Genomic DNA, 21,506 nt, shown 5'->3' on the forward strand with positions numbered 1-21,506 from the left:
ATATGGCACAAAAAAAACTAAATCTGAGCTCATTCTTCCATACAGAATCACTAAGAGGATAAACAGCTGTTTTGCTTGTATTTATTAGGAATGTCAAGATGTCAGGGTGTTGAGTGTACAGGATAAAACAGAAAAAGTTCCCCCCTCATGTACTTAGTCGTTTTGAAAGCCATCTTGCATTAGTAGCGATAAGATTAGACAGTTTGCATGTTATTGCTTTGCAAGTACTCTAATCTAGGAATTACTGGTTTTGTGCAGTTTTATAGTAAGCTGCTTTCAGTTTGTTTGCACAAACATGAATGCTACAAGGCAATGAGATTTAATAAATGATCATTATAGCCTGCTTTACATTGTTTGCAGTGTGGATCATTGTCTTAATTGTCAATTTATCGGGAACAATATTTATATCTGGAAGTGATTTCAAGTTTTTATTACCAATTTGTTCAATTTGTTTTTATTACAAAAATTAATTTTTTTTTATTACATATCGCTGTTAGGTCTGATTTAAATATAAGCAAATACCTCAATCACAATGTGCACCAACAATAAACAACATAAAACTGAATGTAGATCATATAATAAAACACGTCACATGACTGCAACATTATGAGAAATAACTAGAAAAGTAAAGTTCGTAGACAAAGAAAGTCTTAAGAAAGCATCGTCTGAATGTTTGAAGTAGTTTCAAAGTTTAAATAATTGAAGTAGTTTACAAGAAGTTTGAAACAGTTGGCATAGATATTGCTAGACAGTTGTTAAGGCATTGCTAGGGTGTTCTGAGTGGTTGCTAGGTGGTTGCTAAGGTATTGGTAGCTTGCTGGTGTTCTGAGTGGTTGTTAAGGCATTGCTAGGCAGTTGCTAAGGTGTTGCTAGGGTGTTCTAGATGGTTGTTAAGCTGTTGCTAGGCAGTTTCTTGGGTGTTTTGAGTGGCTGCTAAAGGCTGATTTATACTTCTGCGTCAAGTGCACGCGTATGCTCTGGAGCAGCTTTAGCGTGGTCGCATAGCCTTCGCCTTGGCCGTCGAGCACCTCTCAAAAAATTTACCTACACGTCACGACCACGACGCATAGTGCAAGCTCTGTGATTGGTCAGCTTGGTATCACTGACGAGTGTGGGCATGACTGAGAGCCGTGCGAGCCCGATGGAGTGAGTGTTTACAAGTGATGAGTCCCATAAAGGAGCTTCAGATGGAAAGTTTTGTTTTGTGTTTACCTCATAATTAAAGTTGTTGCACGTCCGCCAGTTCCTACCTCAAAATGAGCGAGTTTCAGCCACTTATACATTAATGGCCCGTTTCCACTGAGTGGTACGGTACGGTTCAGAACACTTTTATAACCGTTTCCACTGTCAAAAGGCGTACTGAACCAAACCACACCACTTTTTCGGCACCCTTTGCAAAGGGTACCAAACATGAGAAAGAGTACCAAAAGGTGGAGCTACACGTGCAGCTGAATGCTGATTGGTTATAGAGATACGTCACAAGCTTGTGGAACTAATTAAAACCGCCATGTCTTGGAATGATAAAAAAAGCTTTAAAGTCATCACTCTTAGGTGTAATTTGCTTTCAACTAATTTTTTACATTTCAGATTTAGCGATCTTTATATTGACAATTGTGTTCCCTTCGCAGTGCACTATAAAACATTGATGTAATTTTGAACACAGCCGTGGCTCATGACGAAAGCTATAGGTGACTTATTATTTAAAAGCGGAATTTACATTACGTCTCCAAAGCTTCTAAAAAAAAATTGCATACATTAATGCTTTTAATTTATAGCAGGTTCTTTATTACGTATCTGTACTGTATATGAAATGAGCCTGCTGGTTAGAACATTTCTGCAGCGGTTTGCATGTGTTTAAATTGTAAAAGTAGACTTTAAAGGGCACATAGGTTACCCCTTTTTTCATATTTAATATAAGTCTTTTGTGTCCCCAGAATATGTCTGTAAAGTTTCAGCTCAAAACACCCATCAGAGTTTTCATTATAGCTGGGAAAAAAAGTTGTTGCTGTTTTTTTGTACTGACCCTTTAAGGCTAGTCCTCCCCACCCACCATTCCCACGAGCCTGTCAGCAATCACAGCCCTCAGCTGCCTCAGCAAGCAGATCTCTCGTAAAGTTTGTGAAAAATACCACAGTAAGAACTTTAACAATCAGTATTTGATGCATTTTTTTGTGAAGTTGCAACGAGTCACACACAATGTCATTACAAATTTCACGCACACACTCAGCGAGGGTACACACATACATAGCGCAGACACACACACACATAGCATAGACACACACACACAGAGAGACAGCGCGTTAAGCTTTGCACTCGTTTTTCACGCATATGTGACATGATACTGGTAATACCCACTTCTGTATGGATATCTGTTATGTTAATGTACAAAATAAACCTGATTTAATGTCCACAAACCGGGATTGAAGCGTCTTCTTTTATAATTGTTCTGACACGCAGCTGTGCTCATTAAGTGAATCTGAAGTGAATCGCTGTAATTCATGACACACGTGCACTGTTTTAAAACATTTTAAACATGTGAAATTCACTCTTGATCACGTTTGATGATGATTGATGATCCTAGCGAACTGAACACACCTTTTGTTCCCAGTTGCTTTGCGCACGTCTGGTCTTGTTGATATGATTATACACGTGACTACCGGACATGTTAATGCCCACAGTTGTCAATCAATATTGGTGGGTGGGGGGACCGCACTCCTACATAAAGTTGCGGTCGATCTGAAAACAGCTCCAATTGGTCCACCGTTTTTATGTTGTTAAATTTGAAAAAAAAAAAAAAAGGACTGGGTGTGTTTATTTCACCCCAATATGACAGTTTATACACTATACTTACACACATTTGTGTCCAAACAGCTTGTAAAGTTGATTTTCACCATAGGTGCCCTTTAAAAAAAGTTTTTTTTAATAAATAAGTAAACAATATCCTACTTAATAATCGTCATCATCATCAATAATATTAAAGTACGATTTTTTTCATTTTTGAAAAAAAATAAATATAAAATTTCATTTTTAATTAATAGCCTCATTTATTTATATGATTTATATATGACATTAGAATATGTGTTAGCTTTTGTAAGTGATTTTATGTTTTAGAATAGAATATGTAATGTTCCTAATAATATTTGTAAAGGAAACAAAGGCCCTATATGTGCCATTTACATATATTTCAATTAATATGGAAAACGAGTTTATGTTTTTACCAAACGTTGGTAAAATAAAAACATGTTTTTATTGTTTTTTTTTTTAAATGCATGTGCGCGTAAAACAATATAATTTGTACAAAGAAATGATGGGGATCTTCTCTAAAGAAGTTTTTACTCCACCCGGTTTAGAGCATCATTATGGGCGTTTTACATATAACTAACATGGTTCAAACGAAGGATCTGCAACAGAGAAACTAGTTTTGGAAAACAATCGTCATTACATCGTTCTTTTCCCAAATGATGTGTCGTACTATGATAGTTCAGCCACGAGTTATGTCATTGTTTGAGAAATGCACTGCAGTTTAATTGTACAAGGGCCTTTTTGCCTCTTTATCTTGAACCCGAGTGGCATTTTTGCCACAAGCTCTATTGATTTATAAAACCCATCTGTGTTCTAACTAATGCACTTGTGTAGATAAAACTAAAAACACTGATTATCTTCAACTGAGATATTTTTCACACACCAAAACAGAAATCTCACAAGTCATTCTTTATATGTAAAAAGGAAACCCCACCCTTTACAAAACCAAACGATTCCCATGGTCACATACATGTTCATTCACTCCAACAAAATGTTGTAAACATAGTGAGAGAAAATATTACAATTTCAGACGTTAAGGCCGTTTCCTCTCACTCAACATATTGTACACTGTATACATTTACTTCGACATGCTACAGTAAAATGAAGTTGAATATAACCATTTTCATGTCTTTTTCATTTTGCTTCAAAAAAAAAACAAACAAACACACACATACACACGCATCGACAAACGTTCAGAGAACATGGTCTACGATGTTGAGTGGTTTTACAGAAAGTGTCTCTATTGAACTCCTGATACAGGACCAAAAACATACAACTGATAGTACAGTTCAACTTAAATTCACAGTATTATCTTGACTAAAATCAAAAGATTCAAGAAAACTGAACGGTGACAATTAAAAACAAAAGAGATGCAATGAAGTTGCATTCTAGATAGGTTTGATTGAGGATTATCCGAAAGTAATACAGTGAAGATGCTAAAAAAGAGAGAGGAAGAGGTACAAGAGACAGCAAAGCAAACGTCTTGTGTCCTCAAGTGTGTCCAGGTTAACTGTGATGTAAGTGCACATGTAGCATTAGCAATGGCTGCTCCTTCGAGTCAGTTCTCTCAAGCGATATGTGAAAATGGTGACATCGTAACTTGAAGCCAAGAGACTTTCTCCACCGATGCAGCATATAAATGTTCTTGTCATCCCAAGTGTGTATCCTTAAAGGGAGCGCTCGTCTCATCTTCACAAGTGAGAAAATCCTGAGTCTGTATGTCTGAGCAGCAATTCAGATGTTAAGCTCCAGGCTTTTGTTTTAATCGCATATATTAACTTTATATAGAACTTCTTTTGTTTTTTCCATGATCAAAGTTCACTTATGTACAGTGTACTAAAAAATCCTTAAAAGTAAAGAAAAACAAAAACAAAAGAATAAAAGAAAAGAAATAATAATGAAACTTTAAAATTCATCTTGTGGTAAAAATACAGTATGTTCTAAATGTTAAGCACCATGTTGGGAACTGTAGCTGTAGATCTTCTGTCTTTCACATGCTTGCACGGGTGATTTTCAGAGTCTTTAAAAAAACAAATGAAAACACGACCGTTAGCTCATTTCCATACAAATCTTTAAACAACAAATAAAATAATCCAAAAAGGCTTTTTTCATACCTTAGGTGTGTTCAAGAAAGCACTTTCCCTTTTAGTGAGGATGTGTGACTTCCTGTAAAACCAGAGAGGAGTCAGAGTAGTTCAAAATACACTAATAGATTGTTTGTAAACGACAAATATAGAACTACTTCATATTTAATACTTCAGTATTTCTGACAATATTTACTTAAAGGGATAGTTCACCCAAAAGAGGAAGTTCTGTCATCATTTAATCACCTTTTACTTGTTCTAAACCTGTTTGATTTCCTTTTGTTCAACAGAAAAGATGATATTTTGAAGAAAGCTTGTAACCGGCAACCATTGACTTTCATAGCATGTGTTTTCCTAGTATGGAATTACATGTTTCTAGTGATGTGACGTTGTGCACAGAGGCTTCGAAGCACATATTAAAAAAAAAGATGAACCTCACAGTGAAGCAGTATACGAGGCTTGATTCGTTTTGCCATAATCAGTCATGTCCGAAGCTTTATTTTCACTTATACCCGCATGACTGCTTCAAATTTTGATTCAAAGGCTTAAACACCCTCGTGAGTTAGAAAAGTGTAGGGTTGGGTGATTTGGCCTAAAATCAAAAGCTCGTTTAATTGAACATTTTAACTTATGATTAATGAACGATTCTTTTATTTATTCATTTGTTTTGCCCTTTCTGCGGCGTCCACACTCATCACCGCTACCAAGCCGACCAATCACAAAGCTTGTGCTATGCGTCGTTGCGACATGTAGTTACATTTTTTTGAAAGGTCAGTGTCGGCAACAGTCACAGCGAAGGGTATGCGACCGCGTGGAGGCTGCGCCAGACCATACGCTGTGCTAGATGGAGATGTGTAAACAGGGAGGGGTCACGTGACTCCACAAGCGCTAGGAAAAGTAATTGAAAAAATTGACCTGAACAAATGAGATCGATTATTGGTTCTGAATGTCGATTTCGATTACTTCTCGTTTAATCATCCAGCCCTAGTATATACAAAAATTATGCGTCGATTACATACATTTTTACTGTTTCAAAGCATTGCACTGGTCCCACGCACCAGTAATTCAACTAAAACACAACCGTAATTTATAGTAAAAAGTTTTTGAACCATATTAAAGTGCGTTAACATTATTTACTATTTTTAAACGGTGGCCGCTGCATATTGTAGTATAGTGTGAAACGGAGGGCAGCTGGCGAGTGCGGCGCAAAAAGCCTCACTCATATAGCCTCCTCAGAGCATTTGTTACCGTCCGGAACAAGGGAATACCAGTTGGAATACGATAAACGTAAATACTTTTGAATACTATGAATTTTACTACAGTCATCGGTGTGGTAAAGTAACATACCTCATATGTAAAAAAGAACATTAATTGAGTCATTTGTTTATCACTATTGTTGTATTACTACATGAATGAGTAGGTCAGTTGTGAACGTTTGACATTTTTGCAACACAGTGCTTTTAACCTTTTAACACTTTGACCAGCAGAGGTCCTCATAGAGCTCTGATTTGGAGAGCTTCAAGTAACAAACCTTTTTCCGATAAAATTGGTTCGAATGGTTCACTGGTTCAGAAAGCTTCATCTCACCATCACTACAAGTTTCTAACATTCTTTTTGTTAGAAAAATGTTTTTTCGAATGCAGGGATGTCAAAATGAGATCCTGGAGGGCTGCAGCCCTGCACAGTTTAGTTGCAACCCTGCTCCAGCATACTTACCTGTAGGTTTTAAACAAACCTGAAGGACTTAATTAGTTTGATTAGGTGTGTTTAATTAGGGTTGTGCAGAGCTGCAGCCCTCCAAGAACTGAGTATGACACCTGTGTTCTAATGTGAACCAACTAAAACCAGTTGAAGGGGAGTAAAAAGTCAGTCAATTTTTATTTTTGGGTGAACTATCCTTTACTAAAAGGTGAACTATATCCTCTACTACTTTAAAGGGATAGTTCACTCATGTTAATTATTCACCTCATAATTTCATCTACTTACTTTCTTCTGCTGAACACCAAAGAATATATTTTGAAGAATATTCTATTTATAGTGTTATTCTAACTAAGAAAAGATCCATGGCTACTTTCCAACATTCTTTAAAATATCTTCTGTTGTGTTCAATAGAAAAGAAGAAGAACTCAAAATAATCTGAAACAAGCAGGGTGAATAATCAGCAAGCGAATACACTTTTGGTCAAACTATCCCTTTAAAATACACTGATTATCTGAGAACACTGTATTTTGGTTGTACTCACTCCACCGTCTGAAAGGGTCCTGTGACAGGCACCATCTACATCTCCATTTCCATTTGAGTGTGTCTTTGTGTTGTTGACAGTGGTAACGTGATCAATATCTTTGCATTTCACATCTTTCTCTATCCGTGTGTGACAGAGATCATGTTCACTTCCACTGTAACAGCTGAGGCCATTAGCTAAGAAAAAGACAAACATGACACAAGTTATTTTTATCCCAAATGACATTTATGTGCGATGTCAAGATCGGACGTGTGAATGTGGGTGTTTGAGACTGTGAAGGTTTCACAGTAAAATCCATTAGGCTCGGTCACCGCCAAACAAATCAGTATGAGCATGAGTCAGCTACCAGAAAGACATTACAGAACCTCAACTCATGTGATGTGAAATAAATAAACAAATAAATAATCTAAATAACTAGTGAAATTAACAGACATTACGTCCTCATGATGGAAAAACGGAGCATAAACATTTGGTCTTACTACATTAAACGTTTCAATAAGTTTCATGTGTCAGCTCATAGACAGATCAGCTGATTGACGTGGCTTTAAAACGATCCGCCTTCTAGGCCAGTAAGAATGACGCACCTTTGTGTCCATTGAACTGTCGCTGGTCCTCCATGTGGTCTCGGTGGACTTCTTGAAGTGCCTCAAAGCTGTGGTGCTGACCGTTACTAGCTCTACAATCACGCTCTTCCCGCCTCAGAGCGACGTCTCTCCCAGTGTGAGGCCTCTCCTCATCCTCCCTCCTCTTCTTTTTCTTTTTTTTCTTCTTCTTATGCCTCCTGGAGCTGCTGTCCTCATTTCCCTCCGATAGATCCCTGTCTGAGTGCCTATTAGTGGAAAGGCACAATAATCAAACAGTCTTTTAATGTTTTCTTTTTCAATGGCTTTAAATTCTCAGTGAATGGTTCCAAAGCTTGCAAACATTAATAAACATGGAAAGTGGTCATCAAAGTGCTTATAATACATGACTATGCTCAACTGCTTTCGCCATGAATTTTTATTTGTATTATTTTTAACAGGACATGTTAAGGCTGGGTAGTACGAGTGTACATATTGTTACAGCAGAATAAATTGTCAACCATGATCGTTTTTTCCCCATGTATACAATGACATGCAAATAAGTGAGTGTGGATAACTTACAAGCAGTGAATCTAATAACTAAGGGAAGCCTTGACTGGAGCAAGTATGGTAAGTTTGGGTCAGCAAACTGGGATAAATTTTTACTGTTTTCAATCGATCGATCGATTTATCTAGCTTAAAGAGGCCAATAATTTTTACATTAAAATGGTTTTAAAAAAAATAAAAACTGCTTTTATTCTAGCCGAAAAAAAAAAACAAAAAAACAAATAAGACTTTCTCCAGAAGAAAAAATATTATCAGACATACTGTGAAAATTTCCTTGCTCTTTTAAACATCATTTGGGAAATATTTAAAAAAAGAAAATTCTGACTTTAACTCTCTCTCTCAATCTATCTATATTGTAAATTATATAAGTAAATGTGAAAAAATTACTGAAAAATAATTTTGGTCCACCCACCACTAGCACATTTGCGTGCAAAGTGCATTTTTATACATTTAGCACCTGAATACAACAACAGACAGAAAAGCAGCAAGAAAAAACACAACTTACCTGTGTTTATCTTTGTTTCTCTTTTTCTTTTTGGATCTCTTTGCTTTGCACTCATCAGAACTTTCCCTTGCATCAACCGATGGACTGTGTTTCCGCTTGTGATGTCCAGGCAGCGGACTAACGGAATGAGGTGACGAGGGCCTGCCTTTTGAACCATTCACTGTATGCGTCACTCTTCCATGGGCCCCTTCCATCCCACGATGACTGTGACTGGAATATCCATCCCTGTTATAGTATCCAGAAGGTCGATAGGAGTCACTCCCAAATCTCCGATCTCTATTCCAGTCACGTTCATCTCTGTGTCTTCTCTGGAAATAATGGTGCTCTCGACGGTGGTGTGAGAATCTGTCCCAGTGTCTCTCCACATCTCGATCTCTATAATAGCGCTCTCTACTGGTGGAACGACGACCATCTCGATAGCTGTGCTCATAGCGACTCCGGGTTCTGTCACTGTGATCCCTATAGTGCCTGTACCGTTCTCTGTCCTTTGGGGTTGAGGAAAAATGTGGCCGATCTGAAACTCTGTTCCGGTCCTCACCTGACCTCCATCCATCTCCAGAGCCAAATTTGTCTGAGTGTGATGGTTTTGACTCTTTGCTCTCTCCTTCACTGCACCTATACAACTCCTTTAACTTGTGTGGACTTGTGTGGCCATGACCATCATGGAGGCTAACACTGTTGTTGACCTGAAGGTCTGATGTGCCAGTTGCCATATGTGTGGCATGGCTCTGAGTCAACTCAACTTTAGAAGTGGACTGGGTATGAAGGTCAGTGTCTGTAGTCTTTGAGACAAATAGTTCTTTAGGTGAAGGTGAAGATTGTATCTGTGCCACAAACTGAGATGAAGAGTCAGAAGGAGGGTTCAACCTTTTGTTTGAAGGTGAGGAACATGGATGGCCATCAGAACTTGCTGGATTGGAGCTTCTGGATGAATGAAAAAAAAAAAAAAAACAAGTTTATTTCATGAGAAATGGCCTCGGATTGAGGACACAAAATATTAAGATGAATATCAATCACTTAACTAGAATTATTATAATTATTTTTCTTTATTTGGACATCCCTAAAGAACATTGTTAAAAATCTATCATAGATATTTACACTAGATATCACATACGGACCCTGAGCATGCGTCAATAGCACTGCCACATTTGTACAGTGCTCCAAGGACAAATGTAATTTAACCCCACTAGTCAAGACTAAAGCCAATGTGAAGATACTGGACTTTAGTGCTGTACAAAGCACAAAGGCAGAACATTTCGTTTTTTACGATTTTGTATGTTATGAACTTTTGTGCTAAACAAGTATTGATGATAATATTCTCATACTGCCCTGACCATAAGGCAACTTGCACTCAATACTAGGCGTATGCTAGTTTTGTTAAATAAAATAAGCAAACAATGTAAAAGAAATATGACAACAAGATGCTGCAGTTCTAGAAACTTATATTATTTTTGGCTAAGAGAACGAGTCATTCATAACGGAGATTCATTTACAAACGAATCGCTCCCTTCATTAGAAGTAGAAGTGAAAGCAGGAGGAAATCAAATTTAACAGGGAGGGAGGATAATACATTTCCATGCACACAAACACTCGCTCTTTGTCAGCAATGCCCGTGCTGTCACTTATCCATCGATGTAGAAAAATGATGTAAAATTAAAATTTTCGTAATTTAAACAAATATTTGCATACTGACCATTGGGAAAACTCCCGATCATAGATGCATGTATCTATATCTCTGGCTCTGGATGGCCAGTTCCCCACTGCACCTTGGTCCCATATTAACTTCAAAGGAGCGCTACCCTGTACTAAAATGGTAGCTCTATTGACGTGTTCCTTCCAATAGACAACAATAGCTTAGGTGACATCTAATCAATGAAAATCTATAACTAATCAACTAAATGTTATTGTCACCCAAATCAAAATCTAGTTTAATTAGCAAGAAATGAGGGAATTTTTACAAAAGCTGACTAAAACTAGAAAAAAAAAGCTAAAATAAAATAAAACATAGTACACAAAAAAAAGAATACCTAGAATATAATATGAAATCTAGTTTAAAATATTAACATTGTGAATATTGTTATTTTAAATGTTCTTAAAACAACAGACTTTAGGAAATGTGAACTTTATAAAATGTGGATATATATTTTGAGATCTTGAGATTTTTCTAATAAATGGTAACAATGAATTATTAGTGTTTTATATATATATATATATATATATATAAAAAAGAACTGAAGCCATGTATGGAATCAAAGGTAACAAACAAAGTGGAGGAACTCTGACGTCACCTTGTAGGCAACTCGGCTGCTGGCATAAAACTGGTTCCCTTGATAAAATCCCCATAGGACTTTCCCATAGGCTTTTTGAAGATTGTAAATAATAAGCTCTGTGTTCAAACACAGTTCATTACACGTTTTGTCTAACCGTATAATCCACACACGAAAATAAAACTTTTATTACTTTGGGATTTAAATGCGAACGCAAGAATTGAAAAGCTAACATTAGGCTATAAATGGACTACAGTGCCTTCAGGGCGCTCGCCTGTGACGTCAGCAACACCCCGCTACAGACAACTTTTCAAGCTTATCTTTTAGAAATATGCTCCATGACAAAGATTTACTCTCTTGGTTTATTATATTATAATCCACGCTATATATTATAGACAAATAAATATGCAAAAACACATAGACCTACCTGCCTTTTGGATAATTTTTTACATGGAAAATACATGTTGTTTTGCTTTACAGTTGTTGTAAAAGTCTTAAAACTATGTATAAATATGCCAACATGATATTATCATAAGACATATTTAAATAAGTGTAAACGCTCGCGTGCACACAGCCGGCTTACTTTAGACAACAGAAATGAGGCGTCAGGGACAAGTCTATACATACGCCTGCAAGTCCCATCATAGACAGAGAACAAAATTCAATATTCTTTTTTGTACAGCGAAAAGCAGCCCATACAGTCACGTATGCTATACATTTTAAGGAGGAGTGTAAACACTGCAGTTATGACAGAGTTAAATGTGTTCAGATGAAGAAAAAAAAAACGACGAAAAATGTATTGATCACGTTAAAATGACAGTTATTATGCATGTATTTTTTTTACACATTTATTCACGTTTGCATTACTGAGAGCAGGAAAGAGACAGACTGCACTGGTAAGCAGTATCCCCATAATATCGTTTAATTAAAATAAATTATCAACAAATTAATCTGTCTTGACAGTCTTTACAGGTGAAGGAATTATCTACACAAATATGAATCCCTAATTACAAAAAAATGCTACAAACTATAAAACACTACTCATTAAAATACTTAAATAACAGACAAATGCAAATGCCCAACACAAGCGAGCTGCGTTCCAGACCAGATCAGTTCGATGACGTATATTGTCTCCGACAGCGCCTGTAGTCCCATTTAGCAACCGTCTTATTAAAGAAGCGTATCCGGATTTAAAAAATCAAGATTGTGATGTAACTGATGTGTTTTATGTCGTAGAACAAAACGTGATAGTATCTTGAGTTTGTGTTTGCCACGGACCTTATTTAAACGATTTAACTAAAATCCTAAAAAAAACCTTTAATTTTGGGACGAGGGAACCGGAACTGCTAAAATGCTAACTCACTTCCGGGGTTTTGCATACGAATTGACGTCATCATTCCTCCACTCTATTGAGAAATGATTATCATCCAACACTGGTAAAAAAAAAACCTGTGCATTTATTATTAATAACAAAAGACAATGTGGTGTTTGGCCATCTCACCTTGACTCATTGTATGCAGAGTTTGAGCTCAACTCCATGTCTGAACAACTAGACAATTTAGAAATCTGCAATGAAGTATGTGGATCAACCATATCCTGAAAAAAAGAAGAATAAATAAGAATGTGAAACTTGTACAGTTAATAATTTATACACGAAAGCTGAAATGTTGTACCTTATCATTGTGATTAAAACCATTGGCTTTGGAAAGGCCATTCTGGGAAGCGTGATCAGGTCCTGATCCATTTTCATATACATGTGACTCCGATCCATTTTCACACACATGAAAGCCATTAGACCCATTTGTCTTTGAGGTATGATGAGGCAGTGAGCTGGAATCGTGGGACTGGGCATCATCCTTTACCCCGTTGCCATTGGTTATCTTGGGAGCAAGATAAGTCTTCGTCGATCCATTCTCCAGAACTCCAGCCTCTTGGTCAGATTCCTCAGAAGATTCCTGACCATAAGGAACCAAGAAAGAAGCGCCAGTGTGAGTTCCATTGACCTGCTTGACCTGTGAGAAGCCTGAGGTAGACGTTGAAGTGCTGGAGGATGTAGACTGAGAATGAGAGGCTGAAGATAAAGAGCAATTAGGGCTTGACTGGGTCTGGGAAGGTCTCACAAGTTTGCCCTGACCAATGAGAAATGTCAGCTTCGGCCTTTTGGTTGAATCTGGAATGCCCATGGGCCGAACCGGCAACGAAGAAGAAGAGGACGCGGATGCAGAAGAGGTATGAGATGGGCCTATTTTGGTCACACCACCGAAATTTCTGTTGGGTTTAGAGCCACCATGGTACTCCTTTGAAGAACCATTTCCATTTACATATGACGGAGTTCTGCAAAAACAATGGCCAGTTTAACAGAAGAAATCAAAAACAAAAAAAAACAAAAGCTTATCAGGGCTTATTTCATGGCAGAATTAATATAGATAAAACATATTACATAGTAATAACAACTTCATAATTCAATAAGACAAAAAAAAAAAAACATTACATATGATTTTTCAGTCCGATATATGACAAATAACATAAAATTCTTCCTGAGGATACATTTTTTAAAACATCCATCAAAGTGCTGATTTTACTTGGATGTTTTATTGTCTTTCAGTACCTTCATCATATGGGGAGGCAGTTGAGGGCCAATGAAGGTCGTGGAGGTGTACTGAGGTCCATTCATCTTGAGTGGAATGGATGGTCTTGGAGATGACTGACCTGGAGTATGGTTCATCTGGCTAAAGTCACCTCCATTTTTTATATCAGGTGACCTGAATTAACATGGAGGTTTTTGGATGAATTGTCAATCTTTTTTTTTAGTTCCATTTATACAACCAACTACCCATTTGAGTCATAAATGAATTTAGAGCATTACCTGATGTAGAAGAGCAAGTATGCTTGTTGGTTAAGCACTGTTCTTATATCGCTGAGAGATACTGAGGAGTCATTCATCTGATACCACTGCCCATTGCTAGCCTAAATAAGAGGTAAATTAAATAAATATTAGTTTATAAACTTCATAGTCATCATAGTAAAGAAGAATGCAGTTCTGCTCTTGACAACTTGCCTTAATGTAGCAGTAGTAATGCCCAGCGTGGCAACTGAACCCAGAATGAACCAACACAGCATACAGAGCATAAATTTGTGGCTCCCCTTGAGACTGAGACATGAATGGACGCAGATCTAGATGCTCTGTGTACCTGACATCCTGTGAATTAATAATAGAATAAGAAGTGTATCTACTGATAACATTTTAATGTTAAAAAAAAAACATTAAATCAATTGAAAACCAAATATTAAAGGGTCTGTATGAAAGAGGCAATAATACAGGTGATGGTCTGGTCACACCAGGAACATAGTAAGCAGTAACACAATTATTTGCTATACCTTTGTTATTTTTCCTCCATTGAAGTTGGTAAACCGCTTCAGTGAAATTGTGAGAACATTAGAACTGCGATGAACGGTGAATCTCTTTGAGGCAGTAACCATTTTCTTACACCTGACAAGACAAAAAGGATTGCTGTCAGCTTTCACTTTCATGAAAGAATAAGGCAACACTATTCCACAAATTCTTATTCTCATCTGCATTCTTCTATCAACTTAAAGAAGGCCCTTGTCGAGAGTGGGCAATGCTTGCATAGAAGTGTATTTACTCAAATTTGAAACATTCTTGGCCAATACAAAGATGTGGTATTGATATGCACAGAAGACTTACTTGGAGCATTTATAGGCATTGTCCCCATCAAGTTGCTCAGGTTTTACAAATTGCTCAAATGCCTTAGAGAGTGTCTGAGCCGTCTACAATGAAGCACAAGTGTCACCATTTCAATCTTTAAAATTTTTGTGCAAAAACTGTAAGAATTCATATAAAGAAAAACATTCTTTCACCTTTATCTCCAATGAAATATCCAAATAAGGGTCAAAAGTATCAGAGACCGCTTTGCAATTTAAACATTTGACTGTGAAAAAGAAACATTCATTAACAACTCATACCAGCAGATGGAAGTAATCTGGAGCAGACTAATTATTACATCTTTTCAGAAATGAATTGATAAAAAAAAAAAAAAAACATTAAAACAAAGTTCAAATAAATAGGTGACCAACCTCTGGATCTCAGATATCCCCCAAATATCTGATGTACAAAAGTGGTTGCCTGAGTTTGCCTGTCCAGTCTGACAAGATAAAAGGCAAGAGGAAATTATGTAGTTATTGCAATTATTACATTGCAGAATGAGGAAATGTCATTTTCGTGCCTTACAGTTCTTGTTAACTGGCAAACAAAACTGCATTATGTGAACTCACTTGTTTCCAGGAAGGCAGGACTTTTGCATAGCATCCACAGTGTACCTCAAAAACTCGTGGGCATCTTCTTGACTTCCAAATCTAAAATGCTTTCCAATCCCTGAGGAGAAGAACAAAATATCAGTGGACCATGTTATAAATTGCTGACATCCCATGCCATTCCTTATCACTGTTCTTGTTTTTATATTAACTTACTGGTTTAACCTCAATAATTATTTGCTTAACTCTCAACTCTTATCTAGCTCCAAGAGCCATGAAAAGCCATGTTTGGAATTGTACCAGATTGTGTGTGCTGCATTGGAACATAATATGAATACTTAATAGTAAGTTTTAATTAATACGTTAACTAATAATTATGCCAGATCATTTTAAATAATTGATATATCTTAAGGTACTTACGTTTTAATTCATTAAGCACACTAATAGGCTTAATGACATTTCCAGAGTTGGCAAACACTTGGATGATGTGATTTTGCATGGTACACATCATACAAAACCCAGGTTCATGACCTGCATAAAAGGAAGCACCACATACAGTGTTAGAACAAACTAACAGCACGAATTACATGCAATCTTGCAAAATCTTCAACACTTACATGTTTTGGAATGCTCTCTGGTCAGCATGTAGTTGGCGAGGGGTGCCGTGTAGGTCAGACACTGCAGGGTAGAGTTCAGGAAACATGTGTTGCCCAGGTTATGGAGACCTGCTCCAATGCGGTGGCCTTGGTTCCATTTCAAACAGAGCCGCTCTGGGGAAAACAGGACCTTTTGAGGAAGCGCAATGCCATCCCCACTGGTCATCCCCACTACAGGGTATAAAAAAAGAAAAACAGGCATATATTACAAATCAGGAACAAAACATAACCTATTCTTGTACTGATGATATGGAAGACTACTAATGACAAAAGGGGCTGCACAATATAGGAATAAAACTATAATATGGTTTTTAGAAGAATATTTCACCCTAAAATGAATATTTTTTTTCTTCTGTTAAACACAAACAAGATATTTTGAATAAAGATGAAAACCTGTAACATTTGACATGCATAGTAGGAAAAACAAATGAAAGTCAATGGTTTTCAACTTTCTTCAAAATGTATTATTTTTAGTTCAATAATAGAAAGAAATCTAAACATGGTAGTGACAAGTGAGAGTAAATGATTAGTAAATTGATGAGTACATTTTCATTTTTAGGTGGACCATTCCTTTAAACACAATTGTCAAATCATACTGGAGTAAATTAATTCACTCTCATGAAGCATTTTTCTGATTTACATTCAAGGTCTGTTCCGAACAAAAGGTGATTTTTTCTAAATAAAACCATCATGTTTCTGATCAGCAACTTTGCATTAATATTTATCATCATGTTTACAATATTATTACTGCATTTAGCCATCCTTAAATATATTTTAAATGTTTAAAATTTAAACATCATATGAAGAACAGCAATGAAATTACTTAAAAATCCATGCGCCTATTTTCAATAACTTTGTGAAATAAGCAATAAGGGGTTAGTTCACACAAAAATGAAAATTTATTTATTAATTACTCTCAGGTTGTTCTCTCCAAAAATATCTTAATTTGTGTTCCAAATATGAACTCTAACAGGATTAGAATGACATGAGGGCGAGTACATTATTCAAGCAGTAATTACTGAACCTGCATATTGATCTCTAACAACACAAGTACAAAACATCATAAATATTAAAAATATATATATATTTCACTAACTTTCAGTTTAGAATGAGAAGTGCGATCAGTGTTTCTTGCTGCAATGGTTTGTTAGGGGTGTACACTCATGTTCATCAAAATTCTGTTCCAACAGTGTTTGAGAAAAAGGGTATAATTTTATGAAGGTTTTAAAAATTCATAACAGCATTGATAATTTTTTCATGAGTGTAAACAAACAGTTATTGAAATCTATCCATCAGAGTTGTTTACTGTCAAACAAACATTAAATATTCATGACTACAGGTTTCAAAGATTCTTCAATGCATCTTCTTTTGTGTTCAACAGAACCCCCAAAATACTCAAGCGAGTTTTTAACAAGTTAAGGTTGAGCAAATGATGGCAGAATTTTTCTTTCAATCTCTTTAAGAAAAATCACCCTCATCATTCAAAATTCAAGTCATTCTGTGAATCTTGATTTTTTTTTCCAATTTCCCCTCCACCAAAGATCACCCAACACAAAAAAAAAAAGAAAAGCACTTGCCTTGCTCTCGTGGCCTTTCGACTTGGAGTGCTGTGTTATTACTACCATTCACAGTCGCTCCAATGGCCGGGGCCATACAGGCAGTCTTGGCCCTTGAAAGCTCAGTGGCAGAAGGGCCAACACTCCAGCTCGAACTACTGCTCTCCATGTCTCTGGAGGAGAATGGTGTCACGGAGCTGGAGTGCTTGCACCGCACTGACTCCAGGTCAGGTTTCTCTGGAGGTTTGTCAACTATGGTCATTATTCATTTTCTGTGGAAAAACAAACATGCATGTTACCTCTAACCTCAATCCCTTTTAACAACACAGAAAGATTCTGTCATTTGCACAATAGTTTTAAAGGCAGTGATTCAAATACAACTAGTCTTGGCGTCAAATAGGGCTGTGTGATTTTGGGGAAAATATCTAATTGAAATTTTGTTGACAGATATTGTGATTATCATTTGATTTGCGATTTAATTTTGTAGTCAATTTAGATGCTGGTTGTATTTCCTCATGCTTGCAACAATTCTACAATAGCTCTTACAATTTACCTGTTTTTTTGTTCTGTGTCTTTAATACCAAAATATTCCTATATTACTAATGTGCTGTTTTTCTTTGATATAAATTTGTCTATTAATGCTTCTAAAGCGGCAGACGGCATCATACCACTCATCTGCACTTTTCTGTTTGTTTTTATTTTATTATGGGCGTTCTGCATAGTTCGGTCGCACAATTCTGATTGGGCAGAACGAAAGTGCGCTCACTCAACTGGCTTGTAGGACTTATCACACACAGACGGCAGTCACACATTTCTGGGTGGGGGAAATTAAATAATACATATATATTTCATATCGCAGCCTCTTGCGATTAGCTGATCGTAACATTTCAAATTGCAATTCATTTAAATTAACTGCACAGCCCTAGTGTCAAATGTGACAAGTACCCAAGAGGAAAGCAAAACTCCTTAATAAATTAAAAATAAAAATAAATAAATAAAAACTTACTTTGGTTCTCTGAAGCGACAATTATGTAATCTTGAAAAGTTTAAACTTTATTTACTCTCTCTTTGAAAAATAAATAAATTTAAAACAAAACATGTAAACTAAACATTTATTTTGAACATTTTTTAATGAGTTTATTATAACTTGCACATAGGACGGCACTTAATTTCATTGTACATCTTCCATGTTCGAAGACAATAAAGATATTCAAATAAACTCTTCATAGCAAATGTCAACCTTGCCAAGTAAAAAGTAAGTTTTCGCCAAAATATCAAAACCAGTATTTTACAGTGCTTTAAAAATATTAAAAAATGTCTCTGTCACAACCATAACAGAGCTTTTCCCTCATAAATGCAAAAAATGTCAAATAAAATAAAATCAACCGCTTTTGTTCTATAGTGAGCCAACTCTTATCCTATTGATTAGCATCGTTTCTTTTGGGCTGTGCAGTTTAATTCACAGAATTTCTACAAAGAATGTTGTATACTGTAAATATGCGTACTTTTTTGGACACATCCATAACGCATGTTTATTTGCCTCATTTAGAATCTAAATAATGTTTACGGATTGATATTTTTCTGCTCCCATAACTCTGTGTTTAGTTGTTTTGAAAAATATAAACAGATGTTTCAACATATTGTTAACATATACTTTCTCTGTGTATTTATGTTTTGAGATTTTACTGTAAATGTCACATCCATAATGCTGAAATTGCTTAATTACATGTCACAACACTAAAATAATAAATTGGCCACAAAAACTTAAATCATTGCTAATGTTTTAGAATGGGACCAGATGAAAAATACTGCTATTATTTTGTGACCCTGGACCACAAAAAAACCAATCTTAAGATTTATACATCTTCTGAGGGTAATAAAAATCTAAAGATTAATAAATTCATGTTTAATGTAGTCTAAACAAATTTCTTAGCAATACGTACTACCAAACAAAAAAATAAGTTTCGATAGAAATGCAGTCGGAAATGTATAAAATGTCTTCACTGAACATGATCTTTTCAAATTGTTTTATTTCTGGCAAAAAAGAAAAATCATTAATTTTGACCCAATGTATTTCTACAATTACACCTACACAACATAAGACTAAGAGATAAAACATAAGAGTTTTGTGGTTCAGGGACACATTTATATATTAATCAACCTAAAATAAAGTTGCTATGTAATTTGTCATTATACCTGTATGCTCAGATAAGCTTTTATTTTCATTTTTAAAAACTGCACTTTCAGGACACTGTACTTTCCCCCTAGGAATTCCGGTTCAAAGTCTATATTTCAGCCAGCATACAATCTACAGTCCTTAATAATAACATATTAAAACATACTACCTACGTAGTAACGTAATAAATAAAGGGAAAATTACTCCTAAGAGTCAAAGGTGGTAATGAGTTAAATGCCTACGAGACATCGCGCCAAAGTGAAAGTGCAACAAACACGAGTGAACGTCAACTCCAAACGCGGTAATGGACCCTTGTTGCGTAAAACAACATCGAAAAGTCTCTAGATTTTACTTTCTATGTGACCTGCCAAATAGGTATGGATCAAATAAGTGAAATATTTGTCGGAGTAGTAACCGGTGTTGATCTGTTGAGCTGAGCGTCAGCATGGGCCCGTGGCCTTGGCTAATTCATGATAGCTAGTGTACAGTATGCCCTCATAAACAACAGATTCCATGTCAAAACCGCAGCAAACAGCGTGTACCTTGATAAGGTCGTCAGACTCTATGACACTCAAACCAAAGTGGCTATTCTGTGTGTGATTTTGTATAAGGAAATCATACTGTAGTACACACACTCCCTCCGCACGTCCGCCAATGTTATATGGCGTGCTCGGCTAAAGGCTTCGCGTGCGAGATAGGCCTCTGCCGCACGTTATTTAAACACAAAACACTTACAGTAAATATATTCGTGTTATTGAATGTTTCCACAATACTTGGCTGTAAAATTTGATTGGCTAGCCGCCCGTTTTGTTGGCGCGACAAGTTCTGAGTGATTTAAAGACCGCTGTGTTGTAGCTACAAACGCCATGGTAACGGCGAACGTAACAATACAGAAGAAACGCGGCATGAAGATGATCACGCACTTCTAGAAGCCCGTTTGTGTATCAAGATGATGTTGATATAAGTGTTGTGTCCCTTTACAGACATACACAGTACGACATTTCATTTGCTAAAATTTGATTTTAACCGAAACCAGGTAGAAAGGAGGGGCGCGTATTTAAAATTCACCGGTGCTGTGGCCGAGAAGGCACTGCCGCCGAAAGACTCGTTGCGAAACCCGGTGTTTTCAATTTCGTGCCACGCAATAAACGTAGCCGGTCAACGCGCGCTCCTCAGAAAATCACCTGCAGCGTCCACATAGCATATTTACATCAAATAATGCACGTACCTGTTATTTTATGATTAATTTAAATGAGTTCATCCATTCTAAAATCCAAAGAGCGTCCGGCGGTGAACAATGACGTAGTTTCCCCACGGGTACATCCGGGTACTTTCGTAATGTCAGCCAACCCAGTGCTGTGTGGATGTGGCCTTAAAAGAAGGGCCGCCGTCAAAATAGTTGAGTGTCTTTGTTGTTGTCAACTAGTCGAGGGGAGAAAAAACACTAAACCACTCTACAAAAAACGCTTTCTGTGGATAAAATATCAAGAGCGGTTGTTTCGTACACATTTGAATTATTGCAGATTTTAATATCTAATGGATAATGGGTGTTGGTGGATCGTACGGTGGGTCGTGGCATCTTACTATCACCATCAAAATTTTCGTAAGTTGAATTTTTGTAAACAATAATAACTGTAACAAGTGTGTGATGTTATTAAAGAATTAAGTGAATTTTATAATTCAGTGACCTAATAAACTTTAAATTATTAATGAATTTCTGTGTTCTGCCATAATGCTTTTGCAGTTTTATTTATCTTATCTTACTTAATACTCATAATTAAACCCTCCAGTAAATGCACTGGACAATAATAAAACTACA

The 21,506-nt window shown here is 36.4% G+C and overlaps 1 protein-coding gene across 1 annotated transcript; it reads right to left on the reverse strand.

Moving 5' to 3' along the window:
- Positions 1-3,696: 3,696 nt before the first annotated feature.
- On the reverse strand, positions 3,697-21,463 carry usp42 (ubiquitin specific peptidase 42). The gene is made up of 19 exons (XM_056468864.1): positions 20,916-21,463; positions 17,533-17,783; positions 15,917-16,126; positions 15,720-15,830; positions 15,321-15,420; positions 15,123-15,190; positions 14,907-14,977; positions 14,734-14,816; positions 14,406-14,517; positions 14,086-14,226; positions 13,894-13,994; positions 13,610-13,789; positions 12,701-13,361; positions 12,529-12,623; positions 8,761-9,684; positions 7,713-7,957; positions 7,129-7,304; positions 4,917-4,968; positions 3,697-4,822 (listed from the first exon to the last, which is right to left on the reverse strand). The coding sequence occupies exons 2-18, from the start codon at positions 17,771-17,773 to the stop codon at positions 4,948-4,950; spliced, it is 3,540 nt and encodes a 1,179-aa protein (XP_056324839.1). The 5' UTR covers positions 17,774-17,783; positions 20,916-21,463; the 3' UTR covers positions 3,697-4,822; positions 4,917-4,947.
- Positions 21,464-21,506: the final 43 nt, after the last annotated feature.

This window comes from Danio aesculapii, chromosome 12 (genome assembly GCF_903798145.1).
Source record: "Danio aesculapii chromosome 12, fDanAes4.1, whole genome shotgun sequence".
Lineage (NCBI taxonomy): Eukaryota > Metazoa > Chordata > Actinopteri > Cypriniformes > Danionidae > Danio > Danio aesculapii.